Here is a 23,952-nt window from a genome sequence, read left to right on the forward strand (position 1 = left end):
ATTAAATGCTCAAAGAATCTTAATCAGTCGCCTAATTAAATGTATTTTTGAGGTACTTGATAGTATAGTGTCATTGGATTATTTTGTACTATATGTTTGCTTGATGTGATGTTTTATTAGTTGTATTTTGCTTTTGTAGTTCTAGAAATATATTTAGACAGATATAGTAATCTAAGTATATTTTTACTTTAATTTGGCTTTGACTTAATTTAATTAAAGTAAAGTAACATATACATAACCTGTAAATCTGAAGTAGCTGGTGTAATACATGTCGGTAGATACATATGTTGTCTGACACACGCACGCAATAATTTAATTATAAAACTCAAGCCAAGTCGAAGTAAAATAATTAGAAGTAGATTGCTCGTGCAATTTATACTAAAGGTCTACGCTACTAAGGCTCCGACGATAAACATCAAAATTTTCGGACCAGAATGAGCCTGCATCACCCCATGTGTAGGCAACCCATTTGTGTCATTTGTTGAGATTTAATTCAGGTGTTGTCATTATTAAAAATGATTCATCGTTTTCTTGCAAATCGCTTGTCAGAAGACGTATCTCCCAAAACGTATCCAAAGATACTATTAATGATACATATATAAAAAAAAATTTCTTTTGCGATTGGCAACGGTGCCACATATATTTACATATAATTCTCTTATATATATGATATATTATATATATTTACATATAAAGCAGCAAATACAGGTAAAGTCCTGACCAATCCGAAAGATGTTTGCAGTCGGAGCCTAAGATTATACGTTTAATGGGAATTTGCCTACTATTTCATATAAAATGATATTACTTTTCTTAAGTTGTAATGACTGCTCAATCTAATTAATCACTCTGCCCTTTTTATCTGAACATGTAGTCTGACTACTCTTCGCATGTTTACATTTAAAAGTGAATTTGGTATGATATATTTGTATGTATACAAGATATATTTAGAGATAGTGTACTTGTTTTTGTACACACACTTTGCAGTGTAATATCTCTTGCGCGGTTGGTTAATCTCCACTGCAGAACATTGACTATAACGATCACAGGGCATCATCGTCATCAATCGATCAAAATCAAAATATACTATATTCAAGTAGGCTCTTTCATTTGAACTTTCATTTGAACTGTCATTTATATGATTCAATTTGTTTTAAAACTACTAGCGATTCGCAATGTTGATTCTACAAAACAGAACCAGCAAAAAATTCAGTTCTTACCCTTTGCCGACTGTTCGTTACATAAGTTATTAAATACAAATGATTACTAATTCCGCATGGAAATCGATCAATACTCCAAAACAATAACAAAACAACAATGTATACCAAATTCTCTTTATACAGACTTACTAGTTAACATATCCTATCATTCTAGCACTTTCTTCTTTCTAGATTAACGTAATAATATTAATATTTTACTTTTGTTATTTTATATTAATAAACTTAGTCGACTCTTTGGTTTTGTTTTTTTTTTTTTTCATTTAATTAATAATCATTTCATAAATAAATGTTGGCAGATTATTTTGTGCTGGCAACATTTTTGTTTCATTAGTTTAGTGGATGCTGTTTTGTCGGGATATTTTGGTGAGTGGCTTTGGGTTTCTAAGCTTTGCATGCTGTTAACTAACCTATTAACATATCTTACAATTATTCTCTGAAATCATTAACATTAACACTATATAATTTTATCATGACGTATATATTATATCGCAGTTTTGGTAAATAAGCTTCCTTATATTATATAGCACATACTTATGTATTTATTTTACTGTATTAAATAAATATTTGTTTGGAGAAACTATGCTATATATCTTATCTAATAATAATGTTAGTTATAATACAAGTAATATTAAAGAGATTATTATAATTACAGAGTCCAATCTCCGAAGAAGAACAGCTTGCAACGTCGTCTTTCGAGAAGCGCAAGCAAATTCGCTGCCAATTTCCAAAGTAACACACAAAACAATCAACAACCCATCAATGTGCATACTCTCTCTAATCCTGATGATATGAGTTCGAGTCTTCTAAGAAGCGACTCTGACCGTAGTCCATCCGGTAATATCAATCCGTCTGTTAACTTTTTTGGTAATTTCAAAGGATTTTCTTTAACGCCGATCGATAAAAATCAACCGCAAACAGACAAAGATAGCAAAAAAGTTGACAATGTCACGAAAAGTGCCAAAATAACTCCTGTGCGTAGAAGTGGAAGTAGCAGTCAGAATCTTAGTCAGAATGCTCTGAAACCAGTATTGCGTTCAGCTCCACCTTTACCTGTGGTACCGACGACGACGAAATCAAGTCCGAAAAGTAGTCCTTCTGTGAAAAGAACCAATAGTTCTGTACAAAACAGGATTAAAGCCTTAATAGGCTCTGATAAATCCGAAGAGATTCCGGTACAGTCTAATTCAATTTCTAGACCAGTAATATCGAGTCCAATTCTGGAAGCATCCACTTGTACCGCTAAAGAGTTAATTTCACCACTCCAAGGATCGAAAACGTTGGGACCTATACGTGCAGCCCCAACCGTTCCAAGTTTTTCACCAGATTTACCCAAACGACCCTTAAGTATGCACTCTGGCGGTAATGTCCCTCAAAAGCCGCTTCCTGAGGAACCTAAAAAGGTCAAAGAAGGTATTTCTCTCAATAGAATTGCTTCATTTCTAAAGAACGATAAAACTAAAGAAAAGGAACGTAAACCCGTAGAAAGAAGTCACTCTTTACCTAAAAATGCAAATAATCAATTGAAGATTGCGAAAGTAGATAAGGCTGCTCTGAGGAATTTGCAAATATCTAATCCGATTTTGCAAAAAGATATCGAACTATCTGTTAATACTGTACCAGTAGTTTCTGATTCTGAAGATGTCGACGACCAGAAAGCTTTCGTCAATAGAGCTCAAAGCATGCGAGCACCTGCAGTACAGAAACCAGCAATACAGAGTTTTGGCTCTATGAGACAATCACCCGGAGTAGCGAGGCCTTTGTCTTGTGTCGGAAGGCCAACAGCACCCCCTCCGCCATTACCTAATCAATCTAAAATTAATGACGAGAAAAATCCAATATACCAAAATCCGAAAATACAAACCGAAATAAAATCTACGGATTACGTTGATTGCATAGAAGAAAAAGCAGCACCACTTGCTCATATTGACGAAGAGTCTGGTGATAATATTTACGCTATTATAGAAGAAAGTCCTGAAAAACACTATAAACCTCTACCTGGTAGCTTACCTCCAAAAACCATAACTGCTCCTGTTGAAGAATACAACGTCCCGAAACCAATTACTTCTAACTCAGGAAGTACTGAAAGCATGGGTCTACTTGGAGAAATTGTTAACGAGATTCAAAATCGCAACTTTGAATCTATATATTCCGCGTCAACGCTATCAAGAAAGAAAGAAAAGGAAAATAAAAAAAATGCCGATAACAGTAGAGATAGCACGTACATGAACACAGATTACAAAAGGCCAGAGAGTGTGTACAATAACTCCGGAGCGAAATCAAGCGCAGCGTCAACCACCAGCAGTGGTTATTTGCATCCTTCTGCGGTAAATATACCCACGTATATGCAAAAACAGAATGATGCTAAGGTAGAAATCGAAAAACCACCATCTCCGACTCTAAAAGTGAACTCGAAAATTCCAACTTTTTCAAGACAAGTGACTCCGCCGGGCCTTAGAAGTACATCGACATTTAAAGCTGTCCCACAATCGCCAAAATCTGTAACTAAAAATATAAACACACTTAAAACTATACCCAATAGTCCGGATCTAGTTTCAAGTTGCGCTGTCGCAGATACAAAGAACGTTAAAGCGCCAGACGTGATTAATAATAATAAATCGATAGAACCACCAAAATTAGCAACAAAACCGACTACGGTGGCTAAACCTAACGATAATCGACCTCCTTTAAGACCAGCGCCTTCAGTCGAGAAGAAACAAATTATTAAAACAACGCCAGTATTAAAATCCGTCAATTCATCATCGAATATTAATAATAAAGTTGATAAAAATCCGCCCTTAAACCGTACTAATTCAAAAACAGATTCTAATGTTAAGGCAATAGCGGATAGCTTAAATAAGAATCGACCAAAAATCGTACCAAAACCGAGTACGATATTACAAAAGACTGATTCGAATGTAAAGACGAACGCAACGAGGCTGTCCGCGAAACCGTCTAACGTTGCTAGTTTGCAGCAAAAATTCGAAAATAGAAAATCATTAGGAAAAGAGATTACAGCGAAAAAATAAATTTAATATAATTATTACGATTTTGAAATCTACTTGAAGCACATCGTCTCATTGAAGCAAATATAAGTTATTTTACAAAACCGTAGATATTAGTGTATGTAATGACTTTATTGTGATTATAGTTAGATGACGTTTCTCTTAAAGTTGAGAATATGAAACGGTATTTTCTGGAATGTTATTAAAGCTTTATCGTAGCTAGATAAATATGCAGCTGTATGTATACAAAAAGTAATATCTAGTCGATTAACTGTTAGAACCATTCATTTATGTGTACATAGTTTTAAAAGAGAATTTGTATACAATAGTAACACGGAAAATTAACAATTATCAAAACCATAGACAATGTTTTCTTATGAACGTAAAAAAAATCAAAGCAATTTTCATTGATATGATATTTATTTCTATCGAGAGACCCATTATATGTTAAATCAAAACTAATGAAATAGATAATCTATCAAATAAAATTATCTTTTGCATGTAAATCATTTGATTAAGTAAATAATTAAAACCTTTTTATTTCCTTGTTATTTTCAAAAATATAGTACGCATAATAAGTTCCAGCATTGTAAAGCAGTGATTTTGTAATTGACTAGAGACATTTGCAATGATAGTTGCGATTTAGTGAAAGGGAAGAATTCAATAAAATATTGGCGTGTGACTGCGTCCAGTAAAATTTCAAAAGTACTACTACTATTACAACTACTACTAGTGAAATTATAATATCACGGTTTTTCCAATTACCTAAAAATAAATAAAAGAGTAAAGACTCGTATATCTATCAGTATAAAAATGAACTGAATTTCGAACTACAAACAACACAATTATTGTCTATGGAGTTTGATCAAAAGCTAAAATTTTGTCATTGATGGTATATAATATTATTAAAAAAACACAAGATTCAAGATTTAAGTTATCGAATTAAAGTGTTCATATTTTGATATGGAAAGGCATTTTGAATTATAGCTAATTTACTACAGTTAATTTAGTAAGTATGTGTATATAATTTAGTTATAAACATTATACGGATTACGCTGAAATTTTATTATAAGTTTTGAACTAAAAAATCCATAATATAAGGCTTTTGTAAATAATCCCCTTTACTATTAGTTAAATCGATCAAAGTGTCTTAATCGTAAATAGAATAAATTAATTTGTATTTTTATAAAGATTATAGATAATATTTAATCATTTGTATAAAAATAAATAATGAGTGATTGTTGTCATATACAAAAAAAAAGTATAAATCTTTTTGTGAAAATGAAATAGATGAATGATTATTCCGCAAATGGTGCTAGAAATAGTGTGTGATAAATATAGCTTACATTGTTACAGACTAAAATATTCAGGTCATTGCTGGGAAATATTGAATATAATATGCAATATTTAATAATTATTTAAATTTAGTTCTTTTTACGCTAGCATGTTTAATAGTAAGTTTTATGTATATTTCAATCACACTTAAGAAATTTTCATCGACACTCTATTATAGAAGTCCAGTAATGACCTTGAATATTTTAATGCAATAATTTTTAATATACAGAACGCTAAACGTCCATTTACCCACTGCCAGCTTGGTACAAATATGTGGTGCTGATTCGTCGCAAATGCAATAATATGTTATGAAAGAAAGATGAAAGCAGTAAATAGTGTTGTATTACATCCATATTATATGTTGTGATATTTAAATATGAAATTTATTGTAAACGTATAACAGTAAATTTTGGATTACACTCTTCAATAATTTGTTATTTTGTATGTTTGCCGGTATCTGTGCAGATATTGACGCCTGCTCATTTTAGATATGCATTATAAATCATGTATCATTTCCTCTTCTACGTGAAACTCATAAAGAAATATATTATGTTCGTATTCAAAATTTTATTGATTTTGTAATTCGACCGCACCGACCATCGACAGACCGTGTTATATTCATCTTAAATTAGCGAATAATCTGTGCCGTACTAGGCAAGTCATTAGGAAAGGGTTGAATTTAATTATAAAGAAATATCAAAATCATGAAGTACTCAATATCTGATATTAATTACAAAATTAAGTGCTAATAATTTATATCACAGAGTGCAATTCACAATTTAAGATTATTCAGTCGCATTGCAGCTAGTTGAGATACTAATAAATAGTCATTTATATAATATTATAAAACCAACGTTGGTGCAAATATTCGTTCAAATTTTTCGTGACCTTGAAATATCTGGCGATAATATAAGGGATGTCCCTGATAAACTGCATTATTGGGCATCGTCTGGCATGTAATGAATAAATATATATGTTTTTAAATATTCAGCAAAGATAATTTTATCAATTTATTTGGATTTATGTTTGCACTAATAGTTAATAATTAAAATTCTGCTTACTATAGAAATTACATTTTTTTTTTTATATTTTATAGTTTTCACGATTTTCTGTCATATAATTTTGTGATGATTAATGAGTTCAGAAAGTACATTTATTGTTATTGTTTATAGAACCAAAGAAAATTAATTATTAGAAATACTTGAAGTTTTTGAATTGTATTAAACTGAATGTATTATGCATTGAAATGAACTAGATTTAATTTTTTTTACCGAGACTGCAAATTTTGTCAGAATTTAATTTTTTTTTCTTACCTAGCTGAAATATAAAAGGTAATGTATTTAAGTAAGGGATTTCATTAGTTATAGCTTATTAAATGAACATAGCGATATTTTATTTGCGTATGAATAAATGCAATATGCTAAATCAGTGTTTTGTTTATTTAGTCTGCATAATTTTTATGTGGGTAACTTTTTCTTTTTATTTACTTACAAATTACATAATATTTAATTTTAGGACTGAGCACTTAAACATAATGAATACCATAAAATCTGATGTGGTTTATAAACCAAAGGGCAACAAGAAATAAGTACCATTCTTGACGACATTTGACATCTTTGTAATGCGACAAACAACTTCGAAATTTGGAAAATAGGCTCTTTAGAACTTAAAGAAACATTAAACTGACATTTATTAACTATTTTAAAATAAATCTAATTCAAACAACTATATATTTTTAAAGCCAGAAGGTATGACTTTAGTTTTACTTAATTTAGTTTTAATTATCACTTCTCATCTCTTCATCCACATTGGTCACAAGTTTATGTAGTCAACATAGTTACAATAAAGAAATTATTTTATTAAAAAACTCATCGTATACATTTTTTGCCAATGTCACGAACGGTACAGTCGAGGTTACAGGTTTAATTTAATTTTGAAGATATAATAGTAGTAACGTCTACTACTATTATATAATATATATAATAATAAATAATTAGATAAAGATAAATTATTATTAATATATTATTTTATCTTTTATTTATTGATAGTGTGAAATGTTTATACAACATATAATTAATTTTATCTAAGGATAAGGTAACACTGACAAATAATATTTAACTTATGTTTTATCTGTAATGAAAAGCGGTAAACTGTGATCTCGTGTGTAGTTTTGTTTGTAGTTGAATTAAGCGTTTTATTAACTATTAAACACATTATACGTTTAGCAAAATACCAAAATGTAAGTACATGTCTATTCTTTATATTATTATAAAGTTATACGTGTTAGTGTAAAACGATTGTTTTTCAGGGCATCTACATCCAAGCCACGCTCGGAGATGACTTTGGAGGAATTAGCAAAGATAGAAGAAGAAGAATTTAGCACAGGTCCTCTTTCAGTACTCACACAGTCTGTAAAAAACAATACACAAGTGTTAATAAATTGTCGAAACAACAAAAAGCTATTGGGTCGTGTTAAGGCTTTCGACCGGCATTGTAACATGGTATTGGAAAATGTCAAAGAAATGTGGACCGAAGTACCGAGGACGGGAAAAGGCAAAAAGGTAAATCTTTAAGAAACCGAATTAATATCTAAATCGATCATATTTAAAGTAACCTCCAAATTTTAATAATTGAGAAAAACAAACATAATTAATTATTTTCTGATTTCCTGTTATCCATTGAGTAATAAGTTGCATCTAACATATTTTATATTTAATTTTTGTATCTCACATATTTTATTCAATTCAAATAATGTGTTATTTCATGAATTATCAAAGTGCCTTGAAAGGTTGATGTAAAATATTTACTAACCTATTATTATATATTCAAGTTAACATTACTGCCACTGCTGTTATATATTATCATGATTGTTGTATATTCATTTTTATTACTATATTTATCTAGTGGGTATCGGTGAAGCAAAAAAAATAGTAGCGAGTTTTAGGGTCAAACCGTATAGTATTTCTGACATTTTGTTTCCCTTAAGTCCCGTTACCTAACACTAAAGCCAAACCAAATTTAATTCTCTTTTGACAGCATCCGAATATAAGTAATTTTTCTGAAAATATATTTTTTATAAATATGTAAAAAAGTTATAATGTTCTAATAAGTATAATATTGCATTTATTTCCAGGGCAAAGCTGTAAATAAGGACAAATTCATTTCAAAAATGTTTCTCCGTGGGGACTCAGTTATTTTAGTTTTAAGAAACCCACTCGCAACTGCTGCGGGGAAATGAAATGATAGGTTTAAAAAATTCCAGTTTTAAATAAAATTTCTTATTCTTAATATAAGTTAAAATATTGTTAAAATCTTGAAATGGGAGTAACTACAGAATAAGTGTAAACTGAACTTTTATACATTTGTACATGTGTTGAACCATTGATAATATTAAGTTCAAATAAGATTAAAACCCATAAACAAATAAATAATTTCCACTGGCTATTTGTTTATTCATTTTTTCCATATTATGCATATTTACTTAATACTTCATTATTGCCAGGCCAAACCTCGGCATAAATTCCTCAATAATGATACTAATTGTAATGCCGATCCATGAAATGGTATAGAAAAGATGATGTGCTGCAATGCTATCTACCGGTGAGTTTCAGAGTGATGAAGTGTATAGTATAAATGTTGACATTAAAAAAGGTAACTGTCAACTTTCATGTTGCAAGTCTAATGATGGTGTGAAAAGTGGGATGGTTTTTATATTGTGTACAAGTTTAATCTAGTCTAATTTTTATCATTTTGAAGTAAATGATTTACATAAAAAAAATGCATGGAATAATATTTACAACAATATATATATAAATGTACATACAGTAACTGAAAAGAAATCATATTTTGAGAGCTGTTCAAATATTGGTTCGTGTATAACTATTAGAAACCAAGCCCAAATAATGAACACAAATTGTGTACACGAAATCATGATGGTCCTTGCTTAGATTTTAACCTGCTATCCTCGGTTAAAGTTCCCGTGATGTAATAACGGCTCTTATAAATAGTTTTGAATTTGTGAAAAGACTATTTTTTAAAGATTTTTACTTTGGTAATTAATGACAAATTTTCCTTATTTTTCCATACAAAAAAAAAATACGACCATCATTACACTAAAGACTATTATGAAATATCACATATTTATTAATTATAAATATACTTATTGCCCATATTGTAAGTTTTTATTTAATTAACTGGCAACTGGATCGGGGAATCCTAGCTCCAATTACTCCGAGTTCATTTGCCAACTCAAATGTATGTTTGATTAATCACAGATACAAATTACAAATAAAATTCATAAACATAACTACCATTATTGGGAAGAAAATTAGAGTAAATGTATCATGATTTATTATTAATATAATATTAGATGTCAAAGTTGTTAAGTTTACGAATTCTTAACTAATAATATTGTACCCCAGCGTCATCGGTCAGGTATATTTTAAATATTTATTAACTGAAATTATTATACCTCGATAATGATCTGTTAGTGAAGTCTTTTTACAAGATTTGCATATTTATTAAATATGCAAAGACATTTGAAAAACACACTAGTATCCTAGAGTATACAATGGGAATGTTGGTTAGATAATTTCTGTTTTATGTATGAAACATTAGTTCTTCTTGTATTATTTAATAATTGAAACGCTTCAAACATTCACCAAGTAATAAATAATATATTCAATAAAACTAAATTAATTAAATAAAAACTTTACTTTTGAATCATTTCACATTAAATTAAATACTATAAAATTAGAAGTCATTATATCACACAGATGTATGATATAATTAATTGATTTATAGTAAATGAATTTCTTAATTCTTCTTTGTTATGTATAAATTCAGTATATTTCATTATAATTAGGAATTATTAGGTAGTATAAAACCGGAAAATAGTAAATAATCAATAGAAATATATTTATTAATGTTTATAGAAATGGCTCCAAACTTAAGTAAAAATACTATACTCAAAGGATGTGTTTCTTCTGATTTCTTTTGTTTGGTCTGTGAGACATATTTTACAAGCTCAGTTCAGTGTGAAGAACATATATCTGGAGCAGATCATAAGGAAAAAATGCATTCTGTCAAATATGTTGAAGAATTTAAAGAGGATTTCATAGTAAAGGTATGATTTATTGTGTTAATTTTTTATGTTCTATCTATTGGTGTTTGCTTAAATTATGTTTTAGCAGCTACTTAGTCCTCGAGAGCACTCTCACTTGAAATATTGATACGATGACCATAATTTATAGGTGATTTACAAATTTTTAAATTTATTATATATCTTAACTGGCAAATGGGCCAACTGATGGCAAGTGGTCACTGCATGCATTAACATTGGCACTGTAACAAATATTACCTCGCACTAATATTTCGAGATAAGATATTATGGCCTTTGAGCCTGCAGTCGACACTACAATTACTTATTTACCCTTCAAACCAAAGCATAAGAATACTAAGTATGACTGTTTAGTATTACAATAAATTATGTGTGGTACCTACCAAGACAACCTTATAGAAAGCCCTACAACCAAGTAGACATACATTTATATATGCCAAAAAAATCTGCTTAAGAACTGAATTCATCTAAATTTGTAAAGTTTGATTAATTTAACAAAGAATATACATTTATATTTATAGACATCGCATCATTCTTCCTATATAACTTAATATTAGTTCTATTATATTATGACTGAAAAAAAAACAATTTTAATTAAAAATAAATTATATCTTTTTACAAACTTAAAACCTTCATGTCTGTATAGATACCTTATATTGTTTTGTTATTTAAAAGCTAATAATTTTAATAATTATTTTATTTGTTTCTAATTACAGATAAAAACTAAATATTTCTGTGAATTGTGCAATAGATTATTGCCTGTATTTGCAAGAGTTACGATGCACATAGATGAACCATCTCACATTAAAGAAAAGTATGTTGGGTGGCTTAAAAGAATTGATAATGTTGTCGTTGCATTTGACAGTCTAATTGTGGATGATACTTCATGGCAAGGGCTTGGTGATAATTCGTGTGCTATTTGCAACATGGAATATAAAGATGAGGATGCACATAAAAATTTACCTACCCATATGCTTAACTTAATTCAATCAGAAGTAAAATTTGATAAAAATAAAAATGTTTATAGAAAGGTAAGTGATTTTTACCCAATATGTTTAAGGGTTATATTATGACCTAATTAACTAAACGAAACATTGTGAGTTCAAACCCAGGCAAGCAGCACTGAATAATCGTGTGCTTAATGTATCTTTTAAATAATTCATTTCATGCTCAGCAGTGAAGCAGAATATTCTATTATATGTATCAGATGAAAATCTTCCTAAATGCAAACCTTAAATTTAGAGGAGACTACTTATTGCTAAAAAACATACTTTTATACAAATACAATATAATATAGAACTAATATCAATAGATGTTATAATAAAAATGCAGCTGAAAATACAAGATTTTTTTTGACACTCTTTAATTAGTAGAATTGTATTGATGATGAAATAATAATTTTAGGTCGATGATCATTCCATCCATTGTTTGACTTGTAACCTGATGATTCAAACTTTAGACACAAATCATTTTGATTCACCTCAACACAAACAAATGGTCCAAGTTGCCTCTAATGACTATAAAGCATTGAAACAGGAAAATGACAAATCAGATGTACATGATTCAAAGCTTAAAAACAATGATATAAATGCACCAGAAAATGATTTAGCTCAGCAAACTGTAGTTGATACATTTGCATTGAATAATCAGGTTTCAGAACTATTAGACTCTAATTCCATAAATACTACAGATTTTATTGAAAATTCCAAAATAAAACCTACATATGTAGATGATAACAAATCTAAAGAAGAGGTTTGTGATTCGGTAATGGATGTTTCTAACGCTAAAGAGCATGTTAAACGTCTACATCATAAAACTATTTTAGACATGCACAAAAAATGCGAGCAAAATAAACAAATGAAAAATTCAACCCCCGTTGATGATGACAGTGAACAACAGAATAGGACTGGAACCGTACTGGACTCTGTCGACAAATTACAAAGTAATGGTGTTAATATAAACTTTGAATCACAAACAGCAGTTTCTAAAATATGTTCAATGAATCTTGATTTTGATCATGAAGCCATAAACAAACACAAAAAACAATTCAAGAAAGGAAAAAAGTCTGTGCAGTTTAAGTTAGGGGATGTTCCTGAAAAAAAAGAGACCTTAGTTTCTAGTCCAGTAGTTGTAAAGCCCGAGTTTCTGAAAAAACCATTTGAAGAAAATAGTTCTAAATCAGAAGAGGTAGAGAGGGGTAAAGATTTAAATAATGCCGTATCCATTCCAACTCCACCACATATTGAAACTCCTCCAAGTCCAAAAATAAAGAAAACAAAAGAAACCACTCTAGAAAAGATACCAGCCAAAGATTTCATTAAAACTATAGTTGCTGCGAAATATTCTATATTCAAAGATGTTATTATTAATAACAAGTTTTGTGTGAATCACTTTAGTTTTTGCTTCATAAAATTCCTTGTAGACCGGGTAACAATGAACTGTTTCATTTGTGATAAAAACATTTTGTACACTGAATTTGAGTCACACAATGACAATCAAAATCACGAGAGAGCCATAAGCGATGCACTTGTTCTAACACAATGCGATCAAGAATTTATTAGAGAGGTAATAGCTTAAATTTTCCAAAGAGCTAATTTGTAATAATATGAAGGGTTTGTTCCTCAAGATACCAAATATATTTTGTTGTTATTTTTAGATGAGACCTGGATGTTTTCATTGTGGTTACTGCAATGTCTTCCAAACCTCCTGGTTTGAAATGGAAAAGCACCTGAAAACATCATTTCATATTGATTGCAAAAACGAAGCTTTTTGGCGCCTCCAACAATACCAACCAGAGATATCAAAGAATACGGATTGTAAGATAGTAGTAGACAACCTGTATACTAGTATGCTTACAGTGAAATTCCTTTGATAATATGTAATTTATTTAGTTTTTACCTATTTGACTCAAAGAGTAAGCATGCAGTAATGAGTCTGCACCTTGATTTACCATTATAATTTTATTATTGATCAAAAGATGACCTTGGTTTTGCTGAACTGGACACAGAATTAAAATTAGTGTATTAAAACTTTTAAGGACAGCACACTCGGCACAATAGCGAAGTTGCTGTAATGTTTCCTAATGACATTTGTGCACCAAAGAGTGTTAATTCAAACATATTATCTAAGATCGGAATTCATGCAATGCATTAAATGCATTTATGAAACCAAGACCCAAATTTAAAAGACTTGGTGTTAATAATAGAATATGATCCATTCTTCCTTTTTTTTAACTTTACTCTTAATCATAATTTTATATTACTATTTCTTTATAACTCCTATCTTAAGACGTCTATACTATGACTATGACTGTACCTATCTCAACTGTGATTTCAATTGATTTATTTATTGTATAACTTTTATTTATTATTCTAAATTAAATAAATAAATTATATATTTTATAGTATTGTAGATACATAATAAAGATAAGAAAAATAAATGTGATTTTAAAAATTCAGTATAATATTTAAAAATTAAATATCGGTGTTTTTATTGAGTGTATGTCAATATAATAATTATATTCAACTGATACAATACATAGCTTTTATCTTACTACTATAATATTTCATGATAAATAAATTTTATTTACTGTACTTCCCTTAAATTTAATGAAACAATTCTTATATTATTGACAAGCATTTTTTTACGAATATTTAATTAGACTCTAACAAAAAGATATATAAAGTTAGATGCTACCCCAAACTATTTCAACATCAAACATATTTTTCCAAACCTAACGATAACAATGTGTACGATATCAAATATTACATGAAGGCTACTATCTATCTTTTGAGCCTTCATCCTTCGCATAATTAATTTAAAATACGAGTAGGTACTAGGTATGTAAACATTGTATGGTATCTCGTATTTTTTATCATAAGTCACTAAAAAGTTTCACGTGTAAAACATAGATGTCTCTACTTTGGACATTCCAATCAAGAAATCTATATTACCTTAGAACCGAGATTATCAGAAGTGTTATACATTTCAACTGTTAGGTAATTAATACATTAAATTCGCTCGTATACGTCATTTACATAGTTATAGATAGAAAATTGTTATGCGTCTGAATAAAAACTGCTTTAAACTAAAAATAAATAAACTTCTTTTTACCTTAAAAAACACTGTTTTGAATGAATAAATAAATGTATAGCCATTCACTCGGAATGGTGTAAGGAGTTTAACGACACCCCATACATTCAAATATGATCCGGCATTTAAAAGTTATGACGGAATAAAGAAATTCTCCTACATAATATATAAACATGAACCCTGAAAATATTACAGTCTTTTTGGACAGTCGTGTACAATAATAAATAAAAGATCGCTGAGCTTAATAGAAATATATAGAATTTTCTGTTACACGTAGTCAGTTTATGACTAGTGTATTTTATAAAATGCTGGTCAAAATGCATCTTCGTCTCTAATTTTAAATCACATAATTTTTACGTTCATGATAGTCATGACCCTCATAAAAGTGCAAAACATATCTACAAAATGGAGCAATTGATTTTATTGTCTACACTGATATCTGAAAAATCAGCTAGCATTCTTGTAATATGTAGTTCCATAGATATTATTAGTTCAGAAACTATTTTCAATTTTGGTTTGTACGTACATCCTACATATTCAATTAAAATTCTAAAGAAAAACCTATGTATACTTTAGGGAATTTAAAATTCAAAATATTAAGTTTATTTCTGGTATATTACTGTTGTAGCATAGATATCACTGATATTTATCAGTAATATAAGTTTGTAAGGGATTTTTATTTTGCGTTTTGGATATGAAATAATACTTTTGTTACCATTTCCAACATGATTGTTCTGAGTTTATCACCGTTCACCGTTCAATAGCCTCTAGATAACGAACGTCATTTCGCGCCATCGCAGCTACTACTGAAATGTTTACATACACTCATTGTTGTGTTTTTATTCGAAGCGGTTGCACGCTACTCGGTTGATTGAATATTGGGCTTCCAACAGGGAGTGGATTATAAACAGTGTCTTATTTCAAAAGTTTTGTGTGGGTTGGTTGAATGGATGTTTAGTTGCATATAAAAATATTGCTAGTGAATTCTTATAGGTAAGTATCTTTTTAATTTTAAAATACTAATACTATAAAATAATAATATAATTAGGGAAATACAGTGTCGACAATTATGTTAACTTATAGGAGTTCATATAAAATTAGATAAGTACCTATGTGAGTCGTTGATTTTTTTTTTATAAAACTTATTAGGTAAAGGCACAAACATGAGCCGTCCGCGGCAGGCAAATTGTAGTTTGGTTTTTTAAATAATAATAATAATAAGTACTCAACTGTGTACGTATTGCCTAATATAAATTTAAAAATGTCTCTATGTATTTAAAATATACTTTATTCAAGTTAAGTCTTTCGGTTTATTTTACAAGTAGATGATTTCATCACCGTTTCGAAATGTGAATTCTACCGAGAAGAACCGACAAAATCAGCAGTCATTATATATACTAATTAAAATACACAATATTGTAAAATTAAATCGTTTATTTGGCAACTAGGTATCAGGTATAATAAGTATGAAGTGTCGGCTAGCCGAGTCGAGCCAATGAGATTCACAAGTGACAAATGTGCAATCTTATTGGGGCCGATGACTTGAAATATTTGCTTTTACGTCCCTTTTAAGATATTACGCGAATTTTTATTTTAAATAAATTTGAATATTGAATTCTTTTACTTTACCGCTTTGATTATAAACATTTCACTTCCTAAACATACTCTCTGATATCAAGAAGTGCGGAAACGTGTTCTTAGCTTTATTTTTTAAACATTATATTGTATTAACTTACGATTACTTATATCAATAATTGTAAGCAATCTATAGAATTTAAAATTTGATAGTTCTCAACTTATTTTAAATCAGACTAGAATTTGAATTTTTCGTTTGAAGAATGTTTATACGAGTAAGTAACTTAAGGCCGTTCCAGCGCAGTTTAAGACTTATACTTAGCTATCTTGAAGTACCGGGCAACTATTATTTTAGTAACTTATTGACTTTTTATTTAAGAAACCCGAGCGACCTTTTTATTCAGTTTCAAACAATTCTTTCGTATATAACCTAGCACTTATATATCTCTCACATTTGGACAAAATTCTCTTCTCGTCGAGCGGAGGTGTTTTTATGGAGCTCATTGACATTGCTCTACTACGGTTTGCATGACACACAAGTGGCGTGCAGGTTTCATATGGATGTTTTTAATCACCGTGGAGCAATCATCATCAATATCAATTATACACAAAAATTAAAAACATGGAAACTAAGCAGTGCTTAACCGGGTTTAAACCTACAGTTGTCCGTATAGATACAGGCTCTCTTGCCACTGGACTGTTTAGTTTATATGCCAAACTAATTAAGTCCGATGCGTAATTGCATAATTATTAACGTGTTTAAAATTCGTTAAATTAGTCGATACAGAATAGATCTAATGTGGTATTATTTGAATAACATTAAACTACTATTTTTATTACAAATAAATTCTCATTAATTATAAAAGAGCCATAAATATAGAGCGATTTTAAAAAGAAACAACGCTTCCAAGATAAGACATTTTTTTATATTTATAATTACAAGGTCTTTAGAAATATCAACATCTTTATAAAATGTGTTACAACGATAGCTGAAGCAAGATAAACTAATAAAAAAAATGTAGTATGTTACTTTTAACAAAAGAAAAACATATCATATACATATCTATGGTCTTATGAAAAATAATCTCTCTAATCGAATCGCATACGAGACTACGAGTATCTACTCGTATTTGTTATTATTTACATTGCTTCAAGCTAGAGATCTCGAATAGAGGTTGATAGTTCGTCTGAGGCGCACACTGCATATTCTTTAGGCAAATAATACCCCCCCCTCACTTGAGTACCCCGATCTCATGTAGTCTATTCCAATAGAAGAAGTAGTAAAGTTAAATAAACCTAAGATTTACATTATGCATAATATTTATATTATGCACTACAAATATTTTTAATTTATAATAAAACTTTCCCGACATTTTTGCTCAAATCCATAGAGAATATCCATAGATTAATCACGATGATTCATGATAAATAATATAATTTCGATTCAATGTCAAAGTTGTTTATTAGTCTTTACTCCTCTTGTCATTGGAATAAACTATATGTAGATCTGTGTACTCAATCAGAAACGTTTTATTAAATATACACGCATATATATATAAGATGACTTAAATAGTCTTTAAAATGACGATCTCCATGGTCGAGTAGTGTGTACACCGGTTTTCATGGGAACGCCACTCCGAGGTCCCGGGTTCGATTCCCGGCTGAGTCGATGTAGGAAAAGTTCATTAGTTTTCTATGTTGTTTTGGGTCTGGGTGTTTGTGGTACCATCGTTATCACTGGGATCAGAGTAATGTATGTTATGTTGTCCAATATAATATAAATATAATATATAGTTTATTTGTGCGAAATAATCTAATCTCTTTTTTAAAATATGGATTGAGGCTCTAGGTATGGTCGTGACTATTCAGACCTCCCTCCGAGTGCGCTAATAACCAATATCTCTTAATGGATTGTCAATGTGATACCTAATTATATTCGTATGTTCACACGGTAACAATATACATAGTATCATTTAGTATGAGCGAACATTTTTTATTCATAAATAATCAGTGTATAAAAGCGTTTTTTTTTTAATGAATGTTATTACTCAAAAGACTTGCGTCAGTGCCTTTTTGGGTTAACTTTTTTTTTATTTATTTATATGGCTTTCAAGGCTCCGTTACACTTGTATTCTAAATTAGTTTTTATATAAACTGGATAACTGTACTACATTACTAATTATAAATTATCTTAATTATTAACATTAATTTGCGACTTTGTGATACTTACATGGATTCCGCGCCAACTATGGTTTGATGGTTCGTTCGTTGCATTGAATTTATAATATTAAATGATGTATGAATAATTGTCAAGATTAATAAAATACTACGTTTGATAGAAGGATACCCTGTTCTTACAATATATTACACAGAGCTTAAAAAAGATTAACTCGATGTATTGTAAAGTAGTAACATACATCATAAAATCTTTACAACGGTTGTTTACCTACTATCAATACTCAAGTAATGAAAAAAAGTTGGGTTTTTTTGAGGTAGGTTTACTATTTCTCGCTCAAAAAATGGTCAATATATTACAAAGATGTATTTTCGAGACGTCATATCTATTTAAAATAACTAATAATATTTTTCAAAAAAAAACAACAACTGAGAAATAGTGCCTGAAACAAAAATAAACTTCAACACTAAATTTAAATGAGGCCTATGCCTATACTGAAACAAAAGTAATTGTCATATGTTTGTAAATAAAAAGGTTTATTTAAATATAAATAATATATAACATAGGTATATATATATCTATATATACATATATACAGAAGAATTGATGACCCCACTTTAAAAGTAGGTCTAACAGTATTGTCATCATAAGCCTTCTCTTCTTGTTAACAGTCGTTACAAGACGAGATTTCAGTGTCCATATCACAGAATTCCATTTCAAAGGAACTACAACCTCGATTACTCGCCATTTTGGATTCGTACTCGTTTCTATATGAATCGTTACAAACTTGATAACGGGATACTAATCATTAATCTGAGTGTTTTCGCAGGAGCATAGACTCGGTCAATTTTAAATCAGATAGCGATCCAAAATGAAGATCAGGATCTTACGGCACCGTTTAATAATCAGGTAAATCCCTCTTGATTATTTTACGGTCCCTTAAGAGACAGATATTTTTCTGTTATAAAATTGTCAACATTTATTATTTTAGAGGCGATATAAGTGTTACACTGTAAAGTGACTGCCTGTAATTTTTTATTAAAGACAATTATTCATTTATAATTTAGTTTTACTGAGGCCTCCCTGAGTAAGGACAACACAGTTGAAATTTGAAGGGTGAATGAGTCAGTAACTATAGGTACATAGGAAAAAAAATCTTAATTTCTGTAGTGGCGCGTGACATAAGGAATGGTTAAAATTTGTTACGCGCCAAATGTACGAGCGGTGGTGAAAACTCACCATTAGGTGGCACATATGTCGCTAAATAGCCTTGAGAATAAGGTTGTGAAGTGATTATACCACGCTACTCAAGATTGGATACGCATGAGGCAGATTTTCACCAGCCACGCAGGTATCCTGAATAACCACGATATTATGCTTTATAGTCAATCACCATTTAAATTATAAACACAATTTGAGTGTATTCCGAGTTTTAAACCTCAATTATCGCTATATACTGTCATTTTTTAACCATTTAGATATTCTACCGCCAAACAGCAGTACTCAGTATTGTTGTGTTCCGATTTGATGGGCGAATGAGCGGCACAAGGGACATAACCTCTTAGTTCCCAAGGTGGCGCATTGGCGATGTAAGGAATGGTTGGTATTTCTTACAGCGCCATTGTCTATGGGCGATGGTGACCACTTACCATCAGGTGGCCCATTAGCTCGTCCGCTTACCTATATCATAAAAAAAACTTACTTATTTCGGTTCTTATAAGCGAAAATCGTAATACTTATATCTTTTGATATATAATTTAAATAAAAACGTTTTTAAGAGGTTTAAAACATAAAAAAATGATATGTCCAGTTAAATACCGGACACCTGGTAACACTCGTATACACATAACATAATTCATATATCTCATACGAATGGCCTCGTACCATGAACCTTGAGCAATACAACACATACAGGTAATAATTGCATGACAAAATTGATTTATACAATAACCCATACAATACCTTACATCGCTAATGCGCCACCTTGGGAACTAAGAAGTTATGTCCCTTGTGCCGCTCATTCGCCCATCAAATCGGAACACAACAATACTGAGTACTGCTGTTTGGCGGTAGAATATCTAAATGGTTAAAAAATGACAGTATATAGCGATAATTGAGGTTTAAAACTCGGAATACACTTAAATTGTGTTTATAATTTAAATGGTGATTGACTATAAAGCATAATATCGTGGTTATTCAGGATACCTGCGTGGCTGGTGAAAATCTGCCTCATGCGTATCCAATCTTGAGTAGCGTGGTATAATCACTTGACAACCTTATTCTCAAGGCTATTTAGCGACATATGTGCCACCTAATGGTGAGTTTTCACCACCGCTCGTACATTTGGCGCGTAACAAATTTTAACCATTCCTTATGTCACGCGCCACTACAGAAATTAAGATTTTTTTTCCTATGTACCTATAGTTACTGACTCATTCACTCTTCAAATTTCAACTGTGTGGTACTTACTCAGGGAGGCCTCAGTAAAACTAAATTATAAATGAATAATTGTCTTTAATAAAAAAATACAGGCAGTCACTTTACAGTGTAACACTTATATCGCCTCTAAAATAATAAATGTTGACAATTTTATAACAGAAAAATATCTGTCTCTTAAGGGACCGTAAAATAATCAAGTGGGATTTACCTGATTATTAAACGGTGCCGTAAGATCCTGATCTTCATTTTGGATCGCAATCTGATTTAAAATTGACCGAGTCTATGCTCCTGCGAAAACACTCAGATTAATGATTAGTATCCCGTTATCAAGTTTGTAACGATTCATATAGAAACGAGTACGAATCCAAAATGGCGAGTAATCGAGGTTGTAGTTCCTTTCCGTTCCTTAGAAAAACGCAACCTTCATTTAACACCAAGGTGTTCTTCGATCATCCCATATCTAATCATATATTTGATTGTATTTCAATATTTAATTGGCACAAATCAGTCATTAATATAATTGCGAATTAAAATCATCACATGACAATTTAACTGTCACGAATTTTAAATATAATCTAATAGTTACTATTTACCAATTAAACTTAACTTTAGCAGGTTTTGTAAGATGTTTTTCCTCTCATTTTATTCAGGATATGTAGATTTAACGCCAGTGGAAGTTTCAATAGATTCAAACGATTTTCTATTAGTAATCTATGTATTTTACTTTTCTTTAAAGTAACAAATATTCAAATTATCGGGCTTAACGCGTCTTGTCTCCCCGTGTATTTTTCTATTGTTTTGATTATATTGTTGATATACTTACATAATTTTAGGGTTCCGTAAGCAAAGGTTAAAACGGTGTCTTATTACTAAAACTCCGCAGTCCACCAGGCTGTATCTCATGAACCGTTATAGTTAGACAGCTTAAAATTTCATAGATAATGTATATCTGTTGCTCTATAACAACAAATACTAAAAAACAGAATTAAATATATATTTAAGGGGAGCTTCCATACAATAAACATGTCGCGCTCGAGTTCGGCACCGTTATCTTTATAAAGATACAAAATAAGATAATAAAAATACAAGTACATACCCCAATACATGAATCAGTATAATGTAAATACTGAATTAACAATCCTAAGAACAATACTCAAATTAATCTTCAAAACTATACGTTTTGTAATCAATAGAACCAGAGGTACAGCTTGACCTCTCTGCGTTAGCGTGTCCATATGAGGCGAAGGTCGCGTTGATTTGGTTATACTGATTTGGTTCATATTAGGTACTATAGTTTATATATTTTGTGTTATATTTGTATTTTCTTATTCTGTGATGAGAAGTTATTGATTTTTTTCAATAAAACTTGTAAATAGATATGTGTTGTGCCTTATTATTATTAAATAGCCCGTCTGTGTAGGTACCACCCACTTATCAGATATTCTACCGCCAAACAGCAGTACTCAGTATTGTTGTGTTCCAGTTTTGAAGGGTGAGTGAGCCAGTGTAACTACAGGCACAAGGGGCATAACATCTTAGTTCCCAAGGTTGGTGGCGCATTGGCGATGAAAGGAGTGGTTGATATTTCTTACAGCATCATTGTCTATGGGCGAAGGGGACCACTTACATCACCAGATGGCCCATTTGCTCGTCCGCCAACCTATACCATAAAAAAAGTAATCCGGTTTTACACACGTTATTTATCGTGTAAGGAATATGACCAAGATAATAAACTCAATAATTGCCTAGGGTATTAGCTATATTAAATAATAATAGCTTAGTAAATATATATAATACTTGGTGGTAGGGGTTTGTGCAAGCCCGTCTGTGTAGGTACCTCCCACTCATCAGATTTTCTACCGCCAAACAGCAGTGTACCTAGTATTGTGATGATCCAGTTTGAAGGATAATTGTGCCAGTATAATAGCAAGCACAGGTAACATCAAAGTTCTCAAGTTTGTGGCGCATTGGTGTGATGTGAGGAACAGTTTGTATTTCACATCGCGTCAAGGCTTAAGTACGATGGTGACCACTTACCATCAAGCCCATTTGCAAGTCCGCCCCTCTAATACAAAGAAAATATACGCTTATATATGTGGCAGTGGGCCTATATATGACGAAGGTGTATACAAATATCCTTATCTATATATATATAGACATAACATTTCGATATCTTTTCTACGTATTAACAAAGAAAAAAAAAGCATTAAAAAAAATAATGTTCACATCATTTAAATTCAGATAATTATGTTTTCTTTAAATTTTAATTAAGATTATGATCGAATTTCGAACACTGAATGAAAAGAGGTTGGTCATTGAATATGTTTATAGCCTATTCGAATCTCAGAAGGAATAAAGATGACCAAACCTTACATTAACGTATTCCAAGCGATTTGCTAATTGCTCAGCTATATTGTGTACTACTAACAGGTCTTGATTTATATATTTTATTTATAATACAACACTTTCCCACTTAACGACTTAAATCCACTTTAATTTTACTTCTAAAGTACAGATAACATCTCCGTCGATCTTTAGAACGCCATCTTGTCGAAAATCTGTAATGGATAACAAAATCATAATCGAAATATACTTTACGTGCACTTTTTAAATCTTCATTTTACAGAACTTTATTAGGTAAAGCTACCACTGTTTCTGAATGTAGATTCTTCCGGGACGAATCGGCAAAAAATTCAGTAGTTAATCTTTTCAACATTTAAAATACAAAGTTACATATGTTAGTTAAATATAATTTTATATATAATATAACCTGCTTGAAAGTCAACAAGTATTAGCTCCACGCTTTTTTATCATCATGGATATTCAAGCACGTCCAATTATATCGCGTAAATTCGATGTGATATGTTGTTTATGTGGATTTTGTCCTCTTGTGGTTGGAATACACTATAAAAAAGTATGAATACACACAACGCTCGCTCGATTTTTGTTATAAAACGGTTTAATAATATGATTACAACGTACAGTTACGTTTACTAC

The 23,952-nt window shown here is 30.5% G+C and overlaps 4 protein-coding genes across 5 annotated transcripts in view; all 4 read left to right on the forward strand.

Moving 5' to 3' along the window:
- The window catches only part of Meltrin (meltrin), a 76,680-nt gene extending 71,918 nt beyond the window's left edge, over positions 1 to 4,762 (forward strand). Inside the window, exon 17 of the mRNA XM_026642944.2 lies at positions 1,870 to 4,762. Coding sequence (XP_026498729.2) covers positions 1,870 to 4,243 — 2,374 coding nt within the window. The 3' untranslated portion in view covers positions 4,244 to 4,762. The remainder of the gene's footprint in view (positions 1 to 1,869) is intronic.
- A 2,894-nt stretch (positions 4,763 to 7,656) lies between these two features.
- Smd2 (Small ribonucleoprotein particle protein SmD2) lies at positions 7,657 to 8,996 on the forward strand. The gene is made up of 3 exons (XM_026642951.2): positions 7,657 to 7,793; positions 7,863 to 8,115; positions 8,688 to 8,996. Coding segments are annotated over exons 1-3 (360 nt in total). The 5' UTR covers positions 7,657 to 7,791; the 3' UTR covers positions 8,793 to 8,996.
- An 843-nt stretch (positions 8,997 to 9,839) lies between these two features.
- On the forward strand, positions 9,840 to 13,565 carry LOC113402645 (uncharacterized). 2 transcript variants are annotated; one of them, XM_064218789.1, is made up of 5 exons: positions 9,840 to 9,988; positions 10,489 to 10,679; positions 11,390 to 11,704; positions 12,078 to 13,238; positions 13,330 to 13,565. In XM_064218789.1, exons 2-5 carry the CDS (start codon positions 10,491 to 10,493, stop codon positions 13,543 to 13,545), a joined length of 1,881 nt encoding a protein of 626 aa, XP_064074859.1. In that variant the 5' UTR covers positions 9,840 to 9,988; positions 10,489 to 10,490; the 3' UTR covers positions 13,546 to 13,565. The 2 variants fall into 2 exon arrangements, with proteins under 2 accessions (XP_064074859.1, XP_026498730.2); XM_026642945.2 differs by lacking the exon at positions 9,840 to 9,988 and having other exon boundaries at positions 10,375 to 10,679.
- A 2,009-nt stretch (positions 13,566 to 15,574) lies between these two features.
- The window catches only part of LOC113402646 (protein phosphatase PP2A 55 kDa regulatory subunit), a 45,727-nt gene continuing 37,349 nt past the window's right edge, over positions 15,575 to 23,952 (forward strand). Inside the window, exon 1 of the mRNA XM_064218819.1 lies at positions 15,575 to 15,758. The gene's annotated coding sequence lies outside the window, so the exon portion shown is untranslated. The remainder of the gene's footprint in view (positions 15,759 to 23,952) is intronic.

The sequence above is a fragment of the Vanessa tameamea genome, chromosome 24 (assembly GCF_037043105.1).
Source record: "Vanessa tameamea isolate UH-Manoa-2023 chromosome 24, ilVanTame1 primary haplotype, whole genome shotgun sequence".
In the NCBI taxonomy this organism is placed as follows: domain Eukaryota; kingdom Metazoa; phylum Arthropoda; class Insecta; order Lepidoptera; family Nymphalidae; genus Vanessa; species Vanessa tameamea.

Excerpts from the sequence above, each read along its gene's own strand:
- Smd2 (XM_026642951.2), top strand. Across the intron at positions 8,116-8,687 it reads GGACGGGAAAAGGCAAAAAG|GGCAAAGCTGTAAATAAGGA; the intron begins GTAAATCTTTAA and ends ATTTATTTCCAG.
- LOC113402645 (XM_026642945.2), top strand. The coding sequence starts at position 10,479 with ATGTTTATAGAAATGGCTCCAAACTTAAGTAAAAATACTATACTCAAA. Across the intron at positions 10,680-11,389 it reads AAGAGGATTTCATAGTAAAG|ATAAAAACTAAATATTTCTG; the intron begins GTATGATTTATT and ends TTCTAATTACAG. Across the intron at positions 11,705-12,077 it reads ATAAAAATGTTTATAGAAAG|GTCGATGATCATTCCATCCA; the intron begins GTAAGTGATTTT and ends TAATAATTTTAG.